This window comes from Xyrauchen texanus, chromosome 18, assembly GCF_025860055.1.
Source record: "Xyrauchen texanus isolate HMW12.3.18 chromosome 18, RBS_HiC_50CHRs, whole genome shotgun sequence".
Classification (NCBI taxonomy): Eukaryota; Metazoa; Chordata; class Actinopteri; order Cypriniformes; family Catostomidae; genus Xyrauchen; species Xyrauchen texanus.
The window spans coordinates 7,151,967-7,168,367 of NC_068293.1; the positions used below are offsets into that span (position 1 = coordinate 7,151,967).

Sequence of the window (16,401 nt, forward strand, 5' to 3'; positions counted from 1 at the left end):
CCAACACATTGAGGACGGTTTTGAGTGCAAACTCATCACCGGAGCAGCTTTCATAGACCTCACTGCTGCCTACGATACAGTCCAGCACCGCACCATGATTAGGAAACTTTTTGACATGACTGGTGACCTCGACCTATGTCAAATCATCAAAAGCCTCCTTAACAACAGGCGCTTCTTTGTACAACTAAATGACAAGAAGAGCAAATGGAAAGCCCAAAAGAATGGCCTACCACAAGGCAGCGTATTGGCCCCCCTTCTCTTCAACATATACACCAATGACCAACCACTTCACTCACAATGCCGCCGTTTTATCTATGCGGACGATCTCTGCATCACTACCCAACAGGAGAACTTCCAGAAGATTGAGCCAGCTTGGAAAGTGCCCTACAAGAGATGACAACCTACTACAATAACAACCACCTGAAACCCAACCCATCAAAAACCCAACTATGCAGCTTCCATCTTAAAAATCGAGATGCGAAAAAAAGAACTGAGCATCTCATGGGATGGATACAAACTCTCCAACCACCCTCACCCTGTGTACCTGGGAGTCACACTCGACAGGACACTCTCTTTTAAAACTCGCCTTCAGAACACCAAAGCCAAGATCAACACTCGAAATAACATCCTGCGCAAACTGGTAAACTCAAAATGGGGCGCCGATCCACCAACCATCCAGGCAACTGCCCTAGCCCTGTGCTTCTCCACAGCCGAATACGCGTGCTCAAGCTGGAGCCGCTCCCACCATACCAAACTGATTGACACAGCCCTCAACGACACCTGCCGCATTATCACGGGGTGTATAAAGACAACGCCAGTCCCGTGCCTCTACGCCCTAGCTGGCATTGCCCCCCACATCAGACGATCCATCGTCAGCTCAAGACGAGAGGAGAGCACAGGAGTTTGACACCAGACACCCCCTGCACGGACACATAGCACCCCCACCCTGTCTGAAATCGAGAGCCAGTTTCCTACTGACAGTTCCACCTCTCCAGACAACCAAAGAAATAGCAAGGACCAACATTTGGAAAGATGAATGGAACCAGCTAAACACACGAGTCCTGGACTTGATGGAGAGAGGAATCACCCCGACTGAATGTCTCGCCAGCGGGCACGACCTCCCATGGCTAACCTGGAAGACCCTCAACAGATTATGAGTGGAACAGGGCAGGTGCAAAGCACTTATGAAAACATGGAACCACCAGACAGACGACACATGTAGCTGCGGAGCAGTACAGACAATGCCCCATCTACTGGAGTGTGAAAACGCCCCTCAGTGCAGCGCCCAGGACCTGGCTGAACCAACTACATCAGCTGTGATCTGCGCCAGATATTGGCAGAACGACATCTGAGATTGCAACGGACTCAAGAAGATGACAACAATAAAAAAATAAAAATGTGAAAAAAAAAGAAAAAAAAAAAAACACTGTGCAGGCCAAGATACATGCTGAAGGGGTTTTGTTTAAATCTCTAGCCATAGAAATAGTGATGCTTGCATTAGCAAAACACACCATCTATAAATAAGATGAAGGTACTGACCATTTCTTGGACTTGAGTCTGGGTGGAGGGTTTCTGGGTATGAGGAAGAGCGCTCGCATCGGATGCATGTCACACAATGCTGCAGAATTCAAACACAACACACAATTAAAGTTGCACTGAACGTTCTGCTCATTTATTATGAGCTAATGGACGAACAAAAGTTAGCTAATACAATAGGACAGAAAGAACAAAAGAAACATTAAAATCGTGTGACCCACTGATCTCAGTTCAGTTAAACGGTTAAACATTTGATGGACTGAGCCACGTCAAAACAATGTGGGGCTGATCACGGCGGAGTTTGTCTTTGGGAGAAATGCCAACAAAACTACATCCAGTAAAAACATTACGTTTTACATTGAAACCTGTTTGAGTCAAAAGATTAGAGTCTCTAGTTTTATCCGATATGGCATTTTGAAAATTTGAGCGACTGACCACAGATGAGGGCAACAGGGTTATTTTTCCTTTAGAAATACTATATTTACGGTGCATCATCACATTGAGAATCAAAGGGTTCTTCCAAAAGCTGAAACATTTTGCTTTCAGAGGCTTTATATGGAGTTAGAATGAAAATAATAAGCATTTTGAACCTTTCTGAGACCAGAGCAGACAGACAGCACACTGGAGGTTAAGTCATTCACTAAATATGGAGCAAGGGAGCATCCAATAACTATCCTATGCAGCGAAGTGCATTCACTCCTAAAATTCCACCAAAAGTTTTGTTTCAGGCTGCAGATGATAACTGATCACTCAACATGTTTGGCAGATATGGACAATAGTAATTAGTACATGGATTCAGAATTTAGGTATCATTTTATTTTAACATTGTTGGCAGTGATTGGATAATGCTGGCCAGTACTAATTATGCTCATTTCTAATTAGTAAAATGCTTCAGCACTGGCAATCACTTGTTTCAAAAAGGAAAATGAAAAATGCACACAGCAGTCATGTTCAGGTCTCAGGAGGTTAAGGGAAGTAAAGGTAATGTGAAGTACTCACGAGGAGCTCCCTCTGCCATCTCTATCGCTGTGATTCCACACGACCACAAATCACTCTGTACAACAAACACACCAACAACACCATTAGAACAGCATTTGCTTTACATTCATGCATTGTGAGTGGCCTCTGTAGGCAGCATTTAAGCCATCATGGGTGCATTAGTAACGTGGTGGGCATATAGCATAATAAAGCTGCCTCATAAGCTCATCTTTTGCATCTTATCCAGAATGAGCTTGGTGAAAAAATATCTCCAAGAAAGCAGATCAAGCAGGAGAAATTCAGATTAAAAAAAATATACTTGTAATCAACTTAATACAAAGTATCTGTAAAAAAATGGTTTAAATAATGAGAAACTGTCTAATCTATCTATCTACATAAAGAAAGTGTGTGTGCCATGTACAGTGCATCCGGAAAGTATTTGCAGCGCTTCACTTTTTCCACATTTTGTTGTTACAGCCTTATTCCAAAATGGATTAAATTAATCAATCCATGGATATATCCAGTATTTCAAACTAAATATATATAATTTTATAGTCTAATTTAAAACATTTCTCCATCAAAGCACTTAAGAGTTACAAGCCTATATAATTTTTGGGCACGGCTCATAACTTCAAAACACAAAGTCCAAACTTAACAAAACTTGGTAAACTATGGCACAAAAACATTGAGGATGCACGCTAAATTTCATCCAGTTCTACCAATTCAAGCAGCCAGTCAAAACAGCAGATTAAGCAGCTAATAACTCAAATTGCGAACAGATTATCATTATGGTATTTGGCATATATCTACAGTGTCAAGATAAGCCTGTGTACCAAATTTTGCAAGTAGTCCCCACAGCAGACTGTAGTGCGATGACGTAGTGAAATTAATCCACTACTTAATGGATGTTTGTGACGTAGTGGATGTTTAAATGCGCATGATATATTGGATGTATTAAATGCAAAACATTTTAGTGTGCGTATACTGTATTTAGCATTGTATGTAAATAGTGTGAAAGTTCAATAATGATTGCATTTCCTTACACAAATTGTATTATTTTTTGTACATTAATGTAGTATAGTGTACTTTTGAGCATTGTGAATTTTACTCTTCTAAAAATTAGAAAGTTACAGCTGTATTTTAAATACCTAAATTTGATTGGTAAGGAAGATGACTACATGCATGTATCATTTATTCATTTTTTATAGAATGAATAATTTATTCATTTGATTCGGTTTCAAGAACACATACAACCCTATATTCCTTCCTTAATTTGATATAGCATTACATTTCTTTGTTTTGAACAGAAAAATCTACTACACACATTTTTTTGATGTGATGTCCAAAATGTTGGGATTAGAAACTGAAAATACCTAGAATAATTATCTATTCTTATCTATGAAACAACTTCTATTTCAGGAAAAGTAGTCATAGGTCGTGTTTAATAATTAATGTATGACACATCTAGGCTATTATTTTTCTCTGTGCCTAAAATATGTGGATTATGGACAATACATACAGTATATTATAAAATATTAGATTTACTTACTTGAGATGATAAAAATAAAAAGAAGAAAACGTTTAAATGTCTCCTGCAATGATGGCATACGATACGGCACAAGTAATGTGAACAGTCACGTGGAGATAAAATACGAAACAATGCTTCCATCCATCCATTTTCTATAGTTGCTTATCCTATGTAGGGTCGCAGGGAGTGCTGGAGCCTATCCCAGCTGTCTCAGGCCGAAGGCAGGGAAACACCCTGGACAGGTGGCAAAACAATGCATATATCCAGTATTTCAAATAAGCACCAAACTTTGAAGCAGCCAGAAGGAAAATAACATTTGTTATATGGATCAATTTAAACATTAAAGCTTATACAGACAGATGTCTAAAGGCAGTAGTTACTATCTACTAACTTTTAGTTAGCCACTAAAATATAGCCTGTCAAACAAGGTTGCGAATACGCTATATGCCATACTGATAAAACGAAACAATATAATGTGTAACAAGTTGTAAAGAGAATCTAATGTAATATACAGTTGTGAGTGTGCGCATTAAAAACATCCAATACGTCACAAAAATCATCACGTCATCACGCTACAGTCTCAGTGAGGGACGGTCTACAATAAGCTAATTTAGATTATTGCTGAAAACTATGGAAACGTAAGGGCGAGAATAAATATTTCCATTTCTGTCAGAAGTGCATTTTGATTCCTCAAAGCACTTCAGAGTTAGCCAATATAATGTTTGGGTGTGGCCCATTTCCACTTATCAACCTTTAAAACGCAAAGTCCAAACATAACGAAACATGGTAAACTTATAATACATAGGTACTGCTATAAATAAAAACATGTTATAATTCCACGACCATTTGATCAGTTGAAATTTGGCATGCATCTTCTGTGGTGCAAATGATAAAATATCCTAAAAAAAAAAAAAAAAAAAAAAAAAGGCTGCCAGTAGCCAATCAAATTAAGGAGCTGATAAATAAAATTACAAACAGAGAATCAGCTTGTATTTGACATTATGAAAGTTTTTGTTGTGCTTCTTCCTGTAAAGACACTTTGAGAACGGCAAACCTTTCCATGTATGGTGTGTATGTTTGCCTGTTTGTGCAGTAAATACCCTATAGTCATAGGTAGCATCAGGGTTTTCGTCGCAGGCAATGACTTCAGGTGCCATCCAATACGGTGTTCCAATGAAGGTGTTCCTGCGGCCAACAGTTCGATCCAGCTGAGCGCTGACACCAAAGTCCACTGCAGGACAAGAGCAGAGTGATGCGTTCACACACACACACACACACAACACTAAATTCCACATGATATTTCACAAACATACTGCAATAGCTGGGCAAGTTTTATGTCTCATAACAGCCCATGCCCTCTTCTCACATAAAACAATAAATCACAACTCAAATTATGATTTCATGACCATTTACTTATTTGGTAAGCAGTCATGTCTGGGGTTATTTTGCTGTAATGACTGGCTGACTACATTATCCTCTACATACAGATTGCTGCTAACTAGTGATCGACCGATATGTTTTTTTTAATGGCCAATGCCAACATCTAGAGAGCACATTGGCCGATATAATGCAGACATAGTAAATATAAACATTTAAATAAATGTCTGAATTAAACACTCTGGACACTTTTGTCCATACGAGTGCATATGCGAGATAACGAGTCTTTGCAATGGTGAAATGGGGGCAAGAACTTCCGGTACCATACAAAACTAGGGAGGGGCTCTCTCATGTGGTAGCAACCAAAGAGCTAAATGTCTGAGACTGAATGCATAATAATAAAACAAAACCTTGGATAGGTCTTAATAAACCATTTTTATATTTTTCTTAAAATGCAAATCTACAAAAAAAAGTTTTACATCAAAATATTGCAGTTTACAAATAAGGTTTGCTACATTTAAGTATAATGGAAATGTTTTCCATCATAAACAGAGAACTCATAATTAAAAAAAACATGGTTGTCTTTATCTTTTGGGGTATACCAAAGACTAAGAAACTCTCAAACCCATCCATGCCATAGATTCCGATTCATTTTCACAAAACTTTAATAAACAAAAGTCTCTTTGACTCAAATATAGGCTCAAAACATGCTGATTAATAAAGTAAATTTTGACAGAAAAATTATTTCTACTCTAAAGGAACCACGATAAATTGTCCTGTCATTCACCTTGCTTAGCTGAACCCATGAAGATTGCTTCTAAGAATTTTCTTCAGTGTTTTAGCAAAAGACACCAGTATCCATCTATATTGCTGCTCACTATTTCTCCACGAAGGTCTACTTTTGTTAAAATAGTGTTTGCAGCTCTACTGTGCGGCACCTCATGTCACAGGCCGGGGAAGAGAACAACACGTGTGGAGTGCGAAGGGGCATTTATGAAGCGTGTTCAGTGCTAGAGAATAAGGATATAGCAGATCAGTGCTAGCTTCGCCCCCCCGGAGCACATGCGGTGTGTATACAGCTCCGTTGTTGCTGCTAACCTAACTGCTGTCATGATGTCTCGGGGTCCGGATGGAACTAATCCGGGGTCCGGATTCAGGCATCTTGGCAGACCCAAACATCTCCTTAGGTAGCGGCTGAACCTACTCTCTAGATCAGCGATGGTGGAGATCAAAAACTCAACTGAGCAGCGGCCACATGATTCTTGTCAAAATCCCGTGCTGTTAAATCCATGCCTTAATTATTCCTGGGAGGCCTGTCTTGTCAATCTCTCTCAGCCACCCATCCAGCTCCTTGCATGTGCTCTTGACTGATGTTGCATCCTTAAAGCTACTGTTTATAACCTTCCCCTAGCTTTTGACTGGCTTCTCTGAGGTGGTTGTGATTGGTGTGTCTGTCCATGACCCAACCTTTTTTCAGCTCCAAAGATCTTGATTTTTTAGGATTACATCTCATTCTGGCCCATCCCATCAAGCTTTCCAGCCCCTTTACGATTCATCTTTCTCCAAGTATTGACTATGATGGTTACTGTTAGATCATCTATAAATGGCTGGGGAATCTGTGTCCTGGACTTGGGGCCCCTGCACCGCATCTCTCCTGATTTCATGTTCATGTTCTTTTTTCAGAGCAAACACCTTCACTGAAATGGGGCAGCCTGTTATAATCCCAACCTCCAGTCTGCCAGTCTGATGTTGATGATCCTACTGTGACTCTCAGGCTGAAATCGCTGTAATAATCCTGAATGAGGCCTTTCTCCTCGGCTGGAACATGATGTCTCTCCAGTGTCTCCTGGACAATCTTGTGCGGCATGGAGCCATATGCACCGGCCGTGTCTCACCACAGCACTGTCAGGTCACCTCTGTTTTCCTTGGTGTCTCAGAGAAGCTGTATAATAACACCAGTGTACTCTACACAACCTGGTACACCAGGGATGCCACATTTCTGCACTGAGGTATTACTGTATTGGTTCTTGAAGAAGAAATATTTAGTTTCTTCACTACATCACTGAAGAAAAACATTCCTTTCACACAGCGAGATGATCTGGAACTGGTGGATTTTTTTGGGTTTTCTTCTTTAGGAATACATACACCTTCTGTAGATCGCCACTAGGGGGTGGGCGATTTCAGACCTCAAGCCCAGGCCTATGCCATGCTCGAGCCCCTCCGTTATATATGCTCTATGACTATACGAACCAGTGAACTCATGAATGTGGACATAAAGCACAAAAAATGCTTTAGAATACTGTGTTGAACTGGATTAGGTAGTCATACTGTGGTCTGACAGATGTGTGCAAATAATCAAATTTGTAGGGCTATATATATAATATATAACAAATATTATAAATAACAACATAACTGACTTTTGTAATAACTTGTTAAAAGTAGTCACTGGATGCTGTTAACACAAAATATGATGCAATGTAGACAAGTTAGAAAACAGGATAAATTATCAGAGAACGAGTTGCATTCTATTACAATCCCGTGGAGTGATCAAGAAAATGTCTATCAAACCGCAAAATTAATCTTCAAGTACACAAATGATGGTGCAAAGCAGTGCACACAGACTGAACAGGTGTATTTCTTACCTAATTTGACTTCAGCATTTTCAGTGAGCAACACATTTTGCCCTTTAATGTCTCTGTGAATGACGTGATGAGCGTGCAGGTGAGCCAAACCCTAAACCAGAGAACACACACAACACTATCAGTCACTGTGTGATACATACCAGTCTGCAGATTAGTGTTCCACAAATGACATGTGATTAACGTGTGCATAAGCTGAGATGTACGCGTTACCCTGAGTATTTCTCTGGAGATGTATGCAATCCAGTCTTCCTTCAGTGTGTTTCCTTTAGTATTCTTCACCAGGTCGGTTATTGATCCAGCACCACAAAACTCCATCACCAGCTACAAAAACAACACAGTACAATACCGTATCAAGTATTTCTCCCTTCACCTTCCTTTGCTTGAGTCTGCTGATAAAAGCACATTTAAATCTCATATAACTGCACCTGACCATCTAAAGCTCAAGCGTAATACAGATGGGATGAATAAGGATGGTCAACTTGCCAAAAAACAGACTAGTTGATTAGTGAGGCTGAATAGTAATTTTTTTTTTTTTTAGATTTAATATGTTTAGTAGCAGCAAGGGTTTTAGTGTGCACTCAGTCAGTCATGACTATATGGTTATAGACTACCAACATGTTAAACACACTGTGAGTTGTCAGTAAATCCATCTGCATTGAAACAGCACATCTACAGCTGTAAAAGCAGCGCTACTGTTACATCGCTTTATTTAAGGGGCGCTTGCTCTTGGATTCTGTGCAAATTTTGAAATGCTGCTCAATGTAGACGTCATCTCAGAAATACATCTTTAGCTGAATGATTTTGATGATGATCTCTTGAATGTAAACACAGATGTGTTTGTGTAACTGACCCAGAGCTGGTCATCATGTCCTGGTGGGCTTTTCTTGATGAATGCGCCATAATACGTGGCTATGTTTCTGTGATGGGAGTATTTCTTCAGCATATTGATCTCTAGTTTAATCTCCTCTTCTTCATCCTGCAAACATAAACACACAGAGTGAGATGTGTCTACGGAGTACACTTTTCTTCTGTGCTATCATAAATTATGTTTACATTGATGAAAACCGGTATCAAATGAACTTGGTGTGTGTATGAACATCTTCGGTTGTGACGGTGTTCACAGGAATCTACCTGTAACGCTCTATAAACTAACACAAGCACAAACAACATCAGTTCAAACACAGTTAAGAAACAGAATTTATTTTTATAAATTCTTACCTTCTTTAATGAAAAACATTCAGGCAGATTTACTTTCGTTTTAACAACCAAAAGTTACCACATTCACAGCCTTCTGACAAATGTGCATATTAACCAAAGAAAAAGAGGGGGATATACCAAAGACTAAGAAACTCTCAAACTCGAAAGACAAGAGACACATTTTCATTCAACTTTTCGCACAAATTGTTACGCAAAATAGAAGCATTTTTAGTGGTCTCAAACTCACACTGTCATATCATGGGAGTATTCAACTAGAAAATTACACATAAAATCTAGAAGACATACATCAAGCAAATCAGTTTGATATGAAATATGAATTAGCTTTTCAATATATAGATTTCAGATATTCAGTTCACACAGCTCATTTGACTTACTTCAGTAACGTCCATGACTTTGATGGCCGCCAGCTGCCCTGTTTTAACATGTCGACCCTGAAAAAAAACACAGAAGATCTTAATTTTTTTATCAATGTAAATGTGTGCTTTACATGCACTAAATTATATACACGTGAGTGGAATATATTTAAAAAGATAATCATCTGCACCCAACTTCATCATGGCTGTAAATTTCACTGCTACTCCATATATTATAGTATATGGTTGACATCCCCCAATCACACCTGATCATGTGCAGTGATATGAAAGACCATGTATTTTTTCCTCATTCATTACTGCCACGAAATAGAAACACAGCCTCATTTACATACATTTACTAAGAAAATATAGGCTATATGTACATCAATATTCATAATATGAAACTTATATGACATTATACAAATGTGTTGTTCCGTGGACAGCAGTGATCAATACAGCTTTATAAATTCACATGCATGTATCAACAGCCTCCAATTTCTGAATGAAGAATATCGCAACACTGAATGACACATGATCCCACCCATCCAACCCCACAGATGACATCAAGATCTAACCCCTACAGAGTTCACGTCTGTCAGTCATCATGACATGATGACATAAAACAGATGATTGGAGCAGATGTGTTCTCATATTCAGTTCTGATCCTGACCCACATGTTCCCCCACTCTATTACCCTTATTTACACAAACAGCATAAAAGCAAAAATAAATAAATACAAAATATGGCTTTTAAAAACAATATTTAAAACACAAATTTTATCCCCAAAATTTTCAAAACTATTAAATTTAGTATAATAGAGGTATATCAGTATTGCTCGCAGTGATATTGGCCTTGATTAGGTGCTAAACGCCTACTATATGTCATTAGGTTTGGGAACGAATTGCATAAAAAAAAAAAAAAAACATTACCAGAACAATGGATCTACAGCACAAAACACGCAGCGAGAACAGTGAAGTACGATTCCTGAACAAATACTTAACATTTACATTAGGGCTGGGACAACGCGAAGACGTCATCAATGATGTCGACGCAAAAAATACGTCGACGCAAAATATGCGTGTCGATTCGTCGGACCCAAAACAAAGATGACGGCGCCGGCGAGGCGGCATGCACTCGTTCCTCTAAAGTATGGGAATTCTTTAATTTAAAAGGAAACAATTCCGTGATATGTCGTCTTTGCAAAATGGAGATGGCCTTCCATTCTAGCACCACGGCAATGCACCAGCATCTGAAGAGGCGCCACCCGGTTGCAGCTGCAGATGACAGAGCACCGTAAGTTTTTTTTCAACTCCCCACTTTGCACTCGATGTTGGAGTAGGCTATAATACGTTGTCGACACGTAAAGTTTTCGACTATAGCTATTAATAATGCGCTTATAGCTATGAATGTCGTGAAAAATACATAGAGGACACTGACAACGCGCTGACAGACAGGACCAAGCAGGTAACATTTAATAAAGTCTCAACTTTCAAATTTGGTCATTCAAAGAAAATTAAACCATAAATAGGCCTACTATTTTGTGGCTCTTTAATGTGTCGTGACAGATTGCCTCAGTTAAAGCTGCTTCGTGAACCAATCATCTTTTCCTTGGTTAATTTATAGCATCAAATAGGCTAAACATGAATGTAGCCTACATCAGAAGGACTGTTGTTTTAACCGCGGAAAGATGTCAGTACAGTAGCCTACAATCCATTATTCAAATTCAAATCCACCGACGTTAATCTTCTCTCTCCTGACTACTTTGTCGGACAAAAATGGCGTATTATGATTGATTGATCAGATCGCCAGTCAATCAAACTCCCGGCAAATTATTATTTTTTTTTTACATTTTATACACCCCCACCCCCCATGAAACCGGTATTACCGGTGTTGTCACAAGTCGATTAATCGAAATCGAATCGGAAAAAATTAATCGCTAGATTAATCGTTTAATAAAATAATCGTTTATCCCAGCCCTGATTTACATGATCACCAGCCATTTTGTGAGAAAGTGGCGTTACCATTTACATGCACTGTATAAGCTGCGTTACACCTGTATAAATGTTCAGTAAGCAGCAAGTAATTTCCCCACAACGTTTGTGTAAATAAACATGGCATCGGAGGAAAACTTTATTTCCAGATTTTCAAGAGTTGTTGCTTTGTTTGTTTCCTTAACTTTTTATTGCGCACTGCAGCAGAACTGCAACAGTGGGGGTTTCCTATCATGTTAAACTCTGGGATACTCTTAGAAGCCGGTTCATTTGAATCTACAGCACGCAACAGCACAGCCAATGTAGTCAGATTCCCAAACAAATTACCCTTATGACTCTTCTTTTTAAATGAATCAAAAACACTTTGGTCGGATCAGTTACTTTTCATCTCAATGACCTGGAAGTTATGATTTCCATCATATCCAGAGCAGTTTTATTTTCATGTGTCAGGCCTCATTTCATAAATAATATCCAACCCGGTGTCAAGTGATGCCATGCGGTGAGCTCTGCGCACTTTGCTAGTTTTGATTTGACTTTTTGGGTCATAAACTGGTAAGATTCGATACACCCTGATCCATAACTGTTCTAAGAAGACAATATGTCAAACAATTCAAAATCCTTGGGCTCTGGAGACATTAAAAGACACTTAAGTGCTCAAGCTGACGTGCCTACGGAGGCCTTGAGCCAGGGAGTCGATTTGGCCGGAGAGGTGAAAGAAATTTGGCGAGAATTGCTGAACGTATCGGCGGACACGGAGAATCGTAGCCAGCAGAATAAGATCTGTATCACTGGAATCCCTGAGGGAGCAGAGGGCCAGGATATGAATCTGCTTGACATAACGGGCCAAAAGTTGGAAATCGAGCAAGCTCACAGGGTCCTGGGTTGCCGATCCGCTGAGGGAGACAGGCCCCGATGAATTCTGGACTAATTTCTGAGATCATCCAATAAAGATTTCATGTTATGCAAGGCTTTTTTATTGATCTTGAAGGGATGTTGCAAGCGGATGGCACCCCTCATGATATAATATTGAGAAGGAGACTTTAATCTTTTGATGAACTCAGTCCTTGATCATAGTTAAGCAAAAGCATGTAAGCCCTTTAGAGCAACATTGACGCTTCACAGGATGTGTAAAAAAATCTTATTACAGATATTTGGAGACTTTTGAACCAATCTGTTTTTCCCCCATTTTTTCATCAGTTCATAACATTATTCTACAATAAATTATTTTTTATATCCAAGTCCCTCATTGCATCTGTTGTTAATTGCTCAATTGGAAGCATCTTCGTGTCAGATCACGCCATGGTGAGTTTAGAGGTGTTGCCACATACGGATATGTATATCTTTTGCAAAATCCTGTTTAAAGGCCAAAATCAATGATTATATGGAGACCAACTGGTCCTCAGTATCCTCTGTGGGCGTGGCTTGGGAGGCACTTAAGGCAGTTCTTAGGGGCCAGATCACACAGTATGCCTCATTCACCAAAAAAGCATGAGAACTCGTGGAGTTGAAAGAGATTATTAAATGTGCTAAGGCAGAGCTGAAGTGCCAAATGTCATCTGATGGCCCTTTAGAGAATTGACCCGATTGAAATACAGATATACTATTTTGTTGCGGAAGGTGGAGTTTTGGCTATTCAGGGCAATACAGTCATACTTTGAGTTGGAGGTCAAAGCAGGGAAGCTTTTGGTTAGATATATAAAGCAGAAATAGTCTTTTTCTACCATTCCCTCAGTGAAATCTGCTGGTGTGGAGATGATCACAATTGAACTGACCGTCTTCAGAAAAGTTTCGATTGTAGATTGTTTTATTTTCGATTTTTCTTTTCATCTTACCTCCGTTTAATGCAGGAGTCGGGAACCTTATATATTTTTATTAAAATGTAAAATTAACACTTATTTATTGAAGCAAAAGAAGTTATCCAATACCAAATGGGCCTGTGTGAAATTATTTGACCCTTTAGTAACTAAATCTCCAAATCTATGAAATTGCGTTCATAATGGAATTCAGCTGGACTAGACACACCCAGACCTGATTACTGCCAGTCCTGTTCAATCAAATAAACACCTAAACAGAACTTTTTCAGCAGCATGAAGTTGGCTGAAAGGTCTCACCAGAACACCATGCCAAGGTCAATATAAATTCCAGAAATGATGAGGAAAAATTGTGATTGAAATATATCAGTCTGAGAAGGGTTACAAAAGGTATTTCAAAGACTCTGGGACTCCAAAGAACCACAGTGCGAGCCATTATCTCCAAATGGATAAAATTTAACACAGTAGAGAACCTTCACAGAAGTGGCCAACCTTCCAAATTTCATCCAAGAGCAGGAAGTCACAAAAAAATCCAAGGACAACATCAAAGGAACTGCAGACTTCTCCAGTATCAATAGAGATCACTGATCATGACTCCACTATCAGAAAGACATTGGCCAAAAATGCCATCCATGGGAGAGTGGCGAGGTGAAAACCACTGATAACCCAGAACATTAAGGCTTGTCTGTATTTTGCCAAAACACACCTTGACGATCCTAAAACCTTTTGGGAGAATGTTCTGTGGACTGAGGAGTCAAAAGTAGAACTGTTTGGAAGAAAGGAGTCCCGTTACATCTGGTGTAAATCAAATACAGAATTCCACAAAAAGAATATCATACCTACTGTCACACATGGTGGTGGTAGTGTGATGAATGGGGATGCTTTGCTGCTTCAGGGCCAGGGCGACTTGCAATAATTGAGGGAAACATGAATTCTGCTCTCTACCAGAAAATCTTAAAGGAGAACATCTGGTCATCAGTCCTTGAGTTGAAGCTCAAGCGCAACTGGATTATGAAAGAAACAATATGATCCAAAGCATAGGACCATAAGTCCATCTCTAAATGGCTCAAAATAAGCTAAATTAAAAGGTTTTGGAGTGAACTAGTCAAAGTCCTGAATTGAACCTGATTGAAATGCTGTGGCAAGACCTTAAACGTGTAGTTTATTCTTGAAAACCTTTTGATCTTGCTTGACTAAAGCAGTTCTGCAAAGAAGAGAGAGCCAAAATTCCACCAAAGACTGGTCTTCAGTAATCAGAAGTGTTTGGTAGTAGTTGTTGCTGCTAAAGGTGGCATAACCAGCTATTAAATTTAAGGGGGCAATTGGTTATTCCACATGGGTGATATAGGTGTTGGATAACCTTTCTTCAAAAAATAAAAAAAATACAATTATATATATATATATACATATATCATTTTTTTTTTTGGAAAACTATTTTGTGTTTACTTGGGTTGCCTTTATTTTATGTTATATCTCATTTGAAGAACTAAAACAATTTAGTATGAAAAACACAAAAGTAAAAGAAATCAGTTAGAGGCAAATACTTTTTCACATCACTAAACATAAGAGGAAACATCCCCACCATGACAGAAAAACAAACGTGTTCATACTGAAGTCAGATTCAGCCTCAATATTTGTATTTACAAGGACAAATTTATATTTATGCATTTGACACTTATCCAAAGCTACACTACAGTTCAAAGTTTGGGGTCACTTCACTGAAATGTTTCTCATGATCTTAAAAACCTTTTGATCTGAAGGCATATTTTGAAATGCTTGAAATTAGTTTTGAAGACAAAAATATAAATGGTGCCAACATATTAATTTATTTCATTATAAAACCAAAATTTTACAAAGAATGTTTTTGAAAGTGATGACTTAAACCAAATAATTAAGAAAAGCAGACACTAAGTGCCCAACATAGATGGGAACTCCTTCAATACGGTTTAAAAAGCATACCAGGGTGATAACCTCAAGAAGTTGCTTGAGAAAATGTCAAGAGTTCATGTCTGCAAATTCTAGGGAAAGGATGACTACTTTGAATAGTTTTGCTTTATTTGTTAGTCACAACACAATTCCCATAGTTCCACTTCTGTATTGATGACTTTACTATTATCCTTAAATGTGAAAAATACTACTAATAAAGAATGAGTAAGTGACCCTACACTTTTGACCGGTAGTGTACTTCTAGTGCATTCCTGCTTGCTTCTATTTATATGTGTACTGTGCCTGAAAGTGTTCAAGGCTCTTACAAGACAAGCTCTGCTGTCATGTAGATGCTTACATCGTTGTATCAATTGCTTTTAGGAGGAAAAGTCAATCTCAGTGTAATTTATGACTACATTGTCTACATTCACTATTAATATACACAAGAACAGCTGACTTTCAGCAACAGTATCAATAACACAGAGCATCACATGACCTCAATCAAGCATTTAGTCATACATTCTGCTTCAAATAAGTCAGTTACCAATAGAGTTGGGTACAGAGAACCTGTTCTTGTTCAGAGCCATTTCATGAAAATGACTGGAACGGTATGATTTTCATGACTTTTGGTTCCGTTAATGATTCCCGTATGTGCACTTTTCCACTGATGCGGCTGGAACACTGAACTAAAATAATCGGACAGTTTTTACCACAGCACAATTCAGTGGCAGCCATGCCCTCTACTGGGTGTACAATGTGAAACACGCAGCGTATTTTGATTCCCAAATGAATGACTAGTGCGAGACGGCTCTTAAATCTACAGCGTGAAACATATGGCGCTTCTGGTACAGTCCGATTCGCAAACAAATAACACACAGGGTGTGTTCACACTTGTAGTTTGGTTCTCTTAGTCCGGACCAAAAAAGAAAATGCTACATTTAGTCCTGGTTCGCTTGGCGTTCACACTGGCATTTTGAACACAGAACCTATCGATACAAAACCAAAGGCATCAGGAAAAAGTCACAACCTGATTGGACAGCT

The 16,401-nt window shown here is 38.9% G+C and overlaps 1 protein-coding gene across 1 annotated transcript in view; it reads right to left on the reverse strand.

Annotated features, from left to right (window-relative positions):
• map4k4 (mitogen-activated protein kinase kinase kinase kinase 4) overlaps positions 1-16,401 on the reverse strand; it is a 62,263-nt gene that overhangs the window by 27,845 nt on the left and 18,017 nt on the right. The window contains exons 3-9 of the mRNA XM_052148113.1: positions 9,654-9,710; positions 8,912-9,037; positions 8,272-8,382; positions 8,062-8,152; positions 5,143-5,273; positions 2,536-2,590; positions 1,540-1,618 (exon numbers count right to left, since the gene is read on the reverse strand). Coding sequence (XP_052004073.1) covers positions 1,540-1,618; positions 2,536-2,590; positions 5,143-5,273; positions 8,062-8,152; positions 8,272-8,382; positions 8,912-9,037; positions 9,654-9,710 — 650 coding nt within the window. The remainder of the gene's footprint in view (positions 1-1,539; positions 1,619-2,535; positions 2,591-5,142; positions 5,274-8,061; positions 8,153-8,271; positions 8,383-8,911; positions 9,038-9,653; positions 9,711-16,401) is intronic.